General features: G+C 35.1%; 1 protein-coding gene across 1 annotated transcript in view; it reads left to right on the forward strand.

Annotated features, from left to right (window-relative positions):
- The window catches only part of LOC106125076 (uncharacterized), a 38,945-nt gene extending 31,454 nt beyond the window's left edge, over nucleotides 1-7,491 (forward strand). Inside the window, exons 10-19 of the mRNA XM_013322158.1 lie at nucleotides 202-369; nucleotides 915-1,013; nucleotides 2,041-2,142; nucleotides 2,697-2,801; nucleotides 3,522-3,650; nucleotides 4,164-4,241; nucleotides 5,442-5,584; nucleotides 6,052-6,282; nucleotides 6,362-6,538; nucleotides 6,654-7,491. Coding sequence (XP_013177612.1) covers nucleotides 202-369; nucleotides 915-1,013; nucleotides 2,041-2,142; nucleotides 2,697-2,801; nucleotides 3,522-3,650; nucleotides 4,164-4,241; nucleotides 5,442-5,584; nucleotides 6,052-6,282; nucleotides 6,362-6,505 — 1,199 coding nt within the window. The 3' untranslated portion in view covers nucleotides 6,506-6,538; nucleotides 6,654-7,491. The remainder of the gene's footprint in view (nucleotides 1-201; nucleotides 370-914; nucleotides 1,014-2,040; nucleotides 2,143-2,696; nucleotides 2,802-3,521; nucleotides 3,651-4,163; nucleotides 4,242-5,441; nucleotides 5,585-6,051; nucleotides 6,283-6,361; nucleotides 6,539-6,653) is intronic.
- Nucleotides 7,492-10,692: the final 3,201 nt, after the last annotated feature.

The raw sequence follows: 10,692 nt of genomic DNA on the forward strand, positions 1-10,692 counted from the left end.
AAGATCCGAATAGTTATAAAATGATTGGACCATAAATTACAATGTGAAAAAGATAATGAATAAAAAGAGAACAAAGATTGGTATTAAAGTTGCTAAACAAGGGAGCCACTAAAACATTAAATAGCGAATCGCTGCTCATAGACGTCTGAAGTTGAACTTCGTTAGCGTACATTGATCTTAAAACGTTTATTGTTGTTCCAGGTCATACTCGTCAAGGTCTTCGTTGCCGCATATGCAAGATGAACGTGCACACTGACTGCATGCCGCAGGTCGGCAAATGCCAGACCAAGTCCAGGCTCCTGCGTAGACAGAAGAGCACCTCAGAGATAGAGTCGCACAGAGTACAAGACACAGTATACGATGAAGAAAGTAAGTGTCCATATATATGAGATCTACATTTGTACTCGTGTTACACTTTCAATATTTATACCATGTATTTTAATTAATTCGAATAATATTTTGAAATCTACAGTATGTAACTTATTTTTAAAAACTAGTAGCCGTATATTAGATCAAGAACGTTAAGGTAACATATCGTAATTTAAACTTTGATATAAATGTATGTAATAGGGATGTGTATAATAATTCTTCTAAAATTTCAGAATGTACACTACATTGATAAATGATATGACCCTTTTAAATAATCCACAAAACACTTTCATTGTTGTCTCAATGTGTAGTGCGGTTCAAGAATAACATAACATGATTTTAATTTACACGTAAAATATACATTCAATATTCTGATAATAAATGTATTCCATGATCATCATCATTTGTATCTTACATAAGAGAACATTCTGAACGACTACACACTGCTTAGTGCTACAGCTCTCACCACTCGAAGTACGAAACATGAACAAACATCGACACATACATTAAAATTACACGTCGGAAGTTATGTTGACGTTATTCAGGGGCGGAGGACGGCCGGCTGCCCGGACACAGACTAACCAAGATTTGTTTCAAGGGATCGGTCGAGTTCGATGACGATTTCGATAGCTACTACGACGAGGGTACAGTATCAGTCTGTGAGGCGTGATACCCTGCACATTAGTCCAGCATCCGTGGAACTAACATTAGAATTCGCATCCGGCGAACAGTTACCCCACCCACTAATATACACGTTCGCCCACCCGTCGCGACTCGACTAACATTTCGCTCGATGCTCAGAGGAGGAAGTGGATCAGACCTACCAAGTTCTGAAGCGCGCCAACGAAATAGCGAAGCCGGGCGGGGCGGCTGGGGCGGTGGGTTCTGGCGGCCCGGTCGTGCGCGTGTCTGCGCCTGCGGAGCCGGGCGGAGCGCGCTCGCCGGCGCGGCCCGCTACCGGCCTGGCCGTGGCACCACAGCCCGCCACCTCCACCTCAGGTGCGGCGCGGGCTCGCTGCGACCCGCGCGGCCGGCAGCTTCTCACCTCACGAGTTTCCAGTAGTGTCGAGTTTTGCACGCACTTGAGACGGGGTCGCGGGCGCGGGGCGAGCGGGGCGGGGCGCGCGGGGCGGTACTGAGCGGTGCTTGTCGTAGGGGCGTCGGCGCCGCGGCCCGACGGCGGCGTGCGGCGGCGGCTCTTCGCCGGCGTCAAGAGTTTGTCCATGTGGGGCTCGAGGTCGCGTCGCGGCTCGCCGCAGCACCGATCCGTTTCTCTGCCGGAAAGTACGCGCCCACGACTGTAGCGCATCGCTCTCTGTCTCACAACTGCCAACTCAGCTTTGTTTGTCCCTGTCTTGATGGCTCCAGTGATACTTTTTCGTTGTGTGTTCAGTTTGGTTTAATTTTATTTCTTTCTCTGTACGCGATAGACATGTTAGTTTATAGGAGCGAACATAGATATAGCTCGACATTTAGGTAACCGCACTATAGTTGCTTGACCCTGTCCTGCCTCTGGGCTTTCATGATCAGTCGCGGCGAGACATTGTGCATTGTCGATCCCTCTCCACTACTTTTCGTTATTTTATTTATGTGTTTGTTTTATTTATTTTTTTATTTTGGTGTAATTATTTTTTATTTATTTATTTCTTTTCTTGGGGGCTATCTTTGCAGAATCGGAGGAGACAACTACGCGACCTTTCGGGCAGCCCCTTTGTTTCGTTAAAGAGAACGGCGATCCGCCGCCCTCGATTCTCAAGCCGACGGCCAGCGTTCGCAAGAAAAAATGATTTTAGTAGCTACCCCAGAAAAGCGAGAGCATTAACATAGTCCGGTCAACGTGACAGAGCACTGACTCAGAGGCAACTGCCGCTTCTTAGTTATTTCAATGATAAATACCCCGAAACGCCCCGCGTTCTGTGATATGTAAATTGTTACTGTTACAATAAAAATCAGAACAAAATAGATTTTTTCTCAATCCCCCGCCGTATGCACAATGCATTATAATTTTATGCGCCTGTTTCCTTTGGGCGTTTGGTAAGTGGTTGCATGGCTTGGTGAGGCGTGCTGTGGATCGCATGCGTTTGTCTTTGGCGATTACTTATTTGCAATGTACATCTCTTGCATTTATTAACTCCTGGTACTAACAGCGCGTCTTTCTTTTCTGATCCCAGTAACAGAATAACTCAAAACATTCATAATGCCCTCAGTTAACGAAGGAACTAATGATTCACTGAGCAACAAATATGTTTTACTTAATTTTTACCATAAATCATATAAGATAAATAGGTTTTGAACATAAATGTACAATTAAAGTTAAAAGTATTGAAATACTGATCGATCCGTGCCCGTTTACTTTGTCCACACAGGTTCAATGAGGAATTCGAAGAGTGCCCAAATGTTGAGGCAGACGGACCGCACCAGTCCCTTACCCGGTACACAAAAGATATCGGCAAATTTATCGATTTCCCCGTAGACTGTTTTACCTAATTTGATCGTAATAATCGTTGCATAAGCGAGATCATTTTGTACAAATACATCATTCACAGTCACATTCCGCCACAACCCTGCCCGATCACGTACCAGCGTGACTCAATACTCAGTAGTAACAGTTTCATTGTTGAATCTTGTAGAATATTTGCGTAGTTTGTTTTGATTGAAACCTGTTTCTGATATGCGGAATATGCAATTCTTTTTTTAACTCATTATTGTGATTTATATACAGCATTTTGGTTTGCAAAGCTTATGCACACTTTTTGATGTTCATTATTTTATTCATATTAAATTGAATTGATGATACGAATACGTTTTGTCCCAAATTGTTTATTGTGTTTTGACTATACTGTACCTCAGGTTCTTAACATTACCAATTAAATATTCGTGACATCATTTTATATTATTTTACATACAATATTATATATTTTAGACACTCGTCACTTTATTTTAAAGATAAATTTAATTAATAAACATTACACTTTCAAGTCATGTAAGAATAAATTAATTTAAATTTCATAGTGTCATATTATAAATTATATAACATGTATTAAAATCATAAATATTATCACCGCAGATATCATTTTCATTACACTCTTGGAAATTGAGTGTCGAATAGTTTGAAGTTTGGTAAGTTTCGTAATGCATCGTGAATGTTGTAGCTCCTCATTCGCCGAGACGTCAAAAGTTGAACCTTAGGATGAAGAGTCTGTCACTGGATTCACCAGAATGCGGCGAGCTCAGGCGGCGGCCGGCGCGAGACCAGCCCGCGCAGGGCAGCCGAGTGCTCTGTACGATCAGTAACATTTCATCAAAGAGTTCACACGACCTTAAACATAACATGACGCTAATGTCGCGCAAAATGGCGCACATTATACAAAATGGCGGCAAATTAAGATACTAAAAATTAACTGATTTTATTAATCCGCGATTAATTTACTTAACATTAACTACTGTTGCTTTTATTTTGAAAGACGTTTGCCTTTTGATTTAATTTTTAAAGGTCGTTTGAATTCGTTAATAGATTGTTGTCAACAATGCGATGTTGTGACCACGTGTTCCTCTCACCTCTACTACCTAAAGCTTAGCTTCTCTGTGTATAGCTATTGTGTTCAATCAAGTGGTGCTTATTTCGTCTTCTAAATGTGATAAAACTTAATGTTTCACAATCTCCTCGTCTTCAGTATGTATCCTTGGCGCACCTAAACCTATTGTTGTTGGTGTTCCTATGTTCGTAATCACATTTTTTTTAATAATTTATTATGATTTTTGCATGTTATTTTCTTAATTTTATTATTTTCTAGGTAACGGAAGAGCGAATCTTAACAGATACGGTTCAAATAGAATAAATTATCGCACCATATATAACTATTCGCAATCATGTACGTTTTTCTTTTTTTTTCTTTTTTATGTGTCATAATGTAAAAGGTGCCTTTCAAGAGATTCCAATATAACATAAATTTAAACAAGAAACAACATTAAATTGTTGTAAAGATAATGTTAGTCTAACCACGTCTGTTACGGTGTAAAATTTTAAGATATGCAGAGATTTATTCTAAAGAAATCTCATTTTTCATAGTTTTTTTTTTGCTCTATGCACCTTTTATATTATTACAGGTAAGACTAAACAATGTTTGTAACAGTTTTCAAACTAATTTACGATGGACGCTATCAAACTTTAGTTAAACCAACCGCTATAGTTATTGGGCAGTAACTAGATTAAACACACGATATGCGAAGGCTGCTCCATTTGCTGCTTTATCGCTATATTAATATACATTGTTTGGTCGCCGTTATTATTAAGAGATAAGTCGTAATCTGGTTAAGTTATGGGCATGTTGCATGTGTTCTATTAAGCGTAACTTGTAAACAGGTTACCAAATATGCTATGTCAGATATTCTTTGCTATAATTTGTAACTATAAACATGCGCAGTATGTACAAAGATAAAATTTCTTAAATGGAATAACAAAACGACACAAGTAATAAAAAACTTTCAAAATTATTTGATGCTATACTTGGTGAGTAATCTCCGTATTTTGCTACTGCGGAAAAATCGTCATAGACTGGATAAAAAGGTATACTATCGTAAAAGACCACAATTATTAATTCTACGTATCCCTCTAAAACAATATTTAATATGCAGTGTTTGAAAACGATGCCACAGAGACAAAATTAAATAACTACTAAAATAGATGTATCTTAAAAACAGTCTATGAAAACTTGACCACGCTGTTCTTGCAAATAAACTCTTGCCGTACGAAATACGTAAAAAATATATATATAAAACTACATGGAAAACAACCTCAGTTTAAACTGCTTCTATTTATTAGTTAACATTCTAAATAGCATTTAACTTATTTTTCGAGCCATGAAGCAGCTCGTGACTAAATACTTAAGTATTCAGAAACAATAGGTATTGTATGCACACATCAAGCAGTTGACTTCTAAAAAAAAATAAAAAAGTGTAATTCTTTCAAGACAAATAGCACACATTAAATACGTCAATGACGTATTAAAAGGTAAGTTCATGAAACCACTTGAAAATAAAGTATATGTAGGAGAGTTGTTGAATGCCCACAGCACCGTCATCCCCGGTGCATAGCCGGCGGCTGCTGAGCGCACGCGGTGGTCGCATGAGCAGTGTTGAGTTGCCCGACGAGCCCGACAAGAGCCTCTCTTCGAACAGCGCCAGTCCCTGCCCCTCGCCAGTCAAGCAACCTAGTGTAAATACTTTAAAATTTAAGCATTCCATTAATGAGTTTCGTCGTACTAGATCTTTAGCAACGCTTAGCGACCATCGAACGATTCTGATAATGGGTTTTAGACATTTAAACTTTTTCAATAATAATGATTTGATGATGACTTAATGATTTTTCAACAATTGATTACTAAACTACTAAATAAGAATCGTATAGGTAAAACATGTTGCGGTCTTGTCATGAAAATATAAATCTGAACAAAATACTTTCACGTAGTTGTCCATCCGACAATAATATATGCTATGATTTGATAATTGTTACAGAAGAGCACTTCTAATTGGTATTGGGTGAGCTATGCATAATATAAATTGAACCACAGCTTGAAACCCCTAGATAATTTTAGAGATTTTATAACCTAAAATTTCACGTAATCTATAGATTTAAAGTTAGCTGTAAAATTGATTGTTGATATAACAATTTTGTAATTACAGAAGCATCAGCGGCTCTTACCAACGAATTTGTACGTGATACTCTATAACTTCAAGTCGCGACACGCCGACGAACTAGACCTAAAAGCAGGCTACAAAGTGACGGTTATCGATACATCAGACCCTGACTGGTGGAAGGGCAAGTGCTTGGGAAAGATCGGATACTTCCCATCTAAATACTGCACTAAGCTTCAAGCTGGAGAGAGACCCTTGCAAGTTACTCATAATCTTCAAGTAAGTATGATAAGAGTTTAGACGCTGTTATCAATATATTATAAACATATTAATTTAACAGGAATATTTTTAATTTCAGGTATCCGATGGTGACAATGGATTGATGTTGTTGCGCGATCAGATCGTAATCCAAGTGGGAGATGAAGTGGACGGCATGGTCATGATCAGATCCGGTGACAACCGCCAGGGCGTGTGTCCCATCAAGTTCCTACAGGAAGTGTGACGCTTTAAGTTGCCTCATTTTAACTTCACCAAAGTAAGTAATAAAACAGTAAACACAGAAGAAAGTTATATAATTGTTCGTAGATATTAATAAGGCTGTAATGTAATGTAACATAATATGTTAATTAAAATCTACTTTTCAATTTCAGCGACGCGGATCATTCACAGAACAAATTAACTCCAATTACGAACCGAAGCCAACCCGTAGCGCACCAGTAACTCCTTGTGACAGCGAATCATCGTTCTGGTCGAGGGACACCTACGATAGTTGCAGATCTAATAAGGTATACGACGAAATGGAAGGCGTGTGGTGGTGGCAAAGACCATTAGACGTCAGACGAAGTCAATGCCGCAGATGCGGTGCATCGTCTTCTACAAGGCCTTTGAGAATGTTGCCCTGCGCCGGAGTCGCTCCAGAAGACTACGACTACAATGACCGCCGTCCGCTCATGTCACGTGATCGACCATTGCTTTTCGTAAAACAACTCTTTCTTTAGAAAATGCTTCACAATTACCAATAATAAGTTACATGCGGTGTTCCCCAAGGAACTAAATTTGGACCCACCCAAAAGTACTTTTCAATTTACTTCCTTTTTTAAACTTTATGATATGTGTATCATACTTAAATTCAAAAACTTATTTAGAAATGTAGCAGTTTGAGATGGATTTTTTTTGACTTTAGAGATTTTTTCTCTTCATACAATTTTATGCATTGCATTAATATGAGGAAATTATATTGTGACATATCATTTTAAATATAATAATTTCATGGAGCACACGAGTAATATAAAAAATATTGCAGTTAACCAAACTATTTGCACACACAGGATGTTTCCTAAAGTCACTATCTAAAAAATCATAGGCCTATCATTTACATTTCAAAACCTTGCAAAGATAACCAAAATTATTTTTACTAAACACAAAGCTATAAACACGTAATAAGTAGAACACATATGTTTTGTTCCCTTTTTAACTTCACACGTCATCCAAAACACATTTTGTTAAAAATATATATTTGTTAAGTTTTAATATTACAAAAAATAATATAACGTCCACACTTCTTTATGTTTTAAGAATATTTCCTAGATCTTTGAAAGGACTTATATGATATCAAATGACTAAACTAAATAATATTATAATAATAATAGTTATAAAAAAAATCATAAATGTATAGAGCACTATATTGTAGGTTACTTATACATTCCAATTAATTAATTTGCTAACGTAATTTAATTGTATACGTTCCTATAAGTTAAAATTTAATTTAATTAATTAGTTCGATTTTAATTAATTTGTTTATTTGCAATTATTGTTGTTTATAATAGTGAAGTAACTAATTTAATCCATCCAATTGAAACATTTTATTTAAATTTAAATATTAGGCTTCTTAATATTACAATTAGCCTAATAAAACTAAAAATATAATAATAGATTTTTTATTTTCCTTATTTACTAATATGTAATATTTTATATCCCAAATAAGTATGTATTCATAACCTTTATATCATTTTTTATTTTTTTACCTTTAATTTGACAAGCTTAAACCGTCCCCTTGAAGTTTTAAAGTTATATAACATATGTATTATTATGAAATCAGTATATACATAGACGAAAATATAAGTCACATTGCTTGTAAGTAACAAAAATGATTACATGTTTAACGTGAATTTTCACTGCTGAAACACTCGAACCAAAAACAAATATCATTCCTCTTGTCAAGACATGTTTTTGCTGGTGTTTCAACAATGTAAACCTACGGTTAGAAATTAACAACTGTTTAGAATATATAGAATAGAAAGTAAAAATCACTCTGCGTCTAATAATGCTTTTATATGAAATGTATATTTTTATTTATTTTCGAATTTTGAATTTTGATTTTCGAAAGAGCACAAGATAATTATGATACAATGGAAATTGTTTCATTTTTATTTTATAGCATTGAAAGTTTTGTAAATTCTTTTTTTAAAAATTGTTTTGTTTTTAAAAGTAAAATATAGTTAGGAACGTAATTAAATAAAATATTTGACGAAGGATAGTAGGATGGTGCCATACAGTAAAAGAGGCACTGCTTATGTATGTTCTAGTGTCTAGATCTAGGACCTAGACTTAATTTAGACTACGCACTAACATTCGATGTGGTTATTATTATTGTGAAATGTAATATAATATGATTAGAAAGGTGAAGTAACCTCATATGTTTATGTAAGGCGGTCCAATAATTATTCAAATCCACTTTACATGTTTCTACTGTGGGTTCCCACTGCTAAAATACAGACATAAAAACATGTCATATATTTTATCTTTGAAAATTATGGATAACATTTTTGTACAAAAATCGGCAGTATTAATTCTGGGATGTAAAAAAATTTTTTTTGTTCACATGTTGGCATTTTTCGGAGTAATTAATTTACTTTTTACGGTTATATTTTTTTTAAAAATTAAGTAAATCGGTTTTTATTTATTATGTTGGTATCTGTTTGTTGAAAAATGTTGCCGCCTTACATAATAAATTTTTGAAATTAAAATATTGAATATTTGATAGTGTAACTTACGAAATGTGGAACCAAAAATATTATGATATTTTAGTAAGTCCTAGGGTGAAAGTCCCAGTTAATTCCCAAGTGAGATGTTTTGAATATTTATACCAAAATTGTTACTATATTTAAAATGTATCGATTAAATATTACTAATAATATTTATGACGAAGAGTTTAACAATTTAATTTAATTTTAATTATAAATGTAGTTTAAAAACGTCTATAAACAAATAGTTGTCAATAGTGTGGCAAATGTTGCCATCATGCTGAAATACGTTATTGCTTTTAATGTATCCGAACAAAAGGCAAAAAATTGTTTCATTTACCATTTTAAAAATAATTTGTTATAAATCTAATTTATAATTAAATGTAAATTGGAATTAAATATTTTTATTTACGGGTTTTACTTTTAAATAAGATTTAATGGATAAATTGTATTATTTTATTACATTTGTTAATATACAGTAATGCTTTTTTAAGTTAAACATGCTAGTAGTTTCTAATGTTTATAAAGAACGATGTGTTAGATTAAATAAAAACTGTGTCATGTAATTCCTTTTGATTTACCTTTTGTCTTTCAGTCTCTATAACCTAAAAGTGCTAAGTCTTATAAGAGACAATGAATTGATTCTACTAAAGCAAAAACTACAATATTAAAAATAACTGCATTCATGAAGAAAAAAGTAACTAATGTAAGTTTGTAATGACGGTTAAAAATTATAGTTTTTAATTGTCAAAAACATTTTGCTATTAAATTTAAAAAAATCATCAAAGTTTACGCGATGACTCATTTAATGTAATTTATTTTAAAAAACAAAATTTTATGTCGACTTGATCTTGAATCGAACCTACAACTGGCATTGAAACAGCAAAAGTCTTTACGCCTAATAATTCAAAAGATAGCGTCACAACAACATTTTTTTTAAATATTCCAGTGTAATGAAACAAATATTTATTTATTGTAATTAGGAAAATCAATAATTTCAAAATAAACCAAAAAAATTAGCGGCATCTAGCTTTGGAATTAGATGATTTTAACAAATAGCATTCGTCGACGCCAGCAGATGGCGTTCATAGCCGTTATAAGCCTCAAATACCTTGAAGACATCACAAATGTGTATAAAATATATGTAGGTATTCTCGCTACATATTAAAGTTAAAATAACCGCGCTCACTTTTAAGTAGAGTAACGAACCGAAACATTTAAGTATTACGTTACGGTACGTGAACAGATACTAGGTAGACTCGTGTAAAGAGCTAAAGTGCCGACCCTACTTTTCGCGTCGACGTGTGTCGATAACCCTGCGGTAGAGGCGGCGCGGCCTACCAGCACGCTTGCGCCTCACTCGCATCGTTCGCATCGGTAGTCTTATAGACGCGGACTTAGCCTGGCCGCATTCCGATGCCTTGAATACATCGACACTTTCATATTTTTACATTCGATCATACTTATTTAAAAACTAAATAAATGACATATCAATTTTTTATTAATGTTTGAGTTCATGATAATAACATTTTGATGGTAATATAGATAAGTAAAATGTTAATTGTAAATATCAGCAGTGGTCGCCTTTGTAGTGCACATTCCGTTACATAGATGGCAGCTCTGAAAATATTTGACATTCCTCGCATTCCGATCGTAGTGGGCTCGG

The sequence above is a fragment of the Papilio xuthus genome, unplaced genomic scaffold (assembly GCF_000836235.2).
Source record: "Papilio xuthus unplaced genomic scaffold, Pxut_1.1 DF825928.1, whole genome shotgun sequence".
NCBI lineage: Eukaryota > Metazoa > Arthropoda > Insecta > Lepidoptera > Papilionidae > Papilio > Papilio xuthus.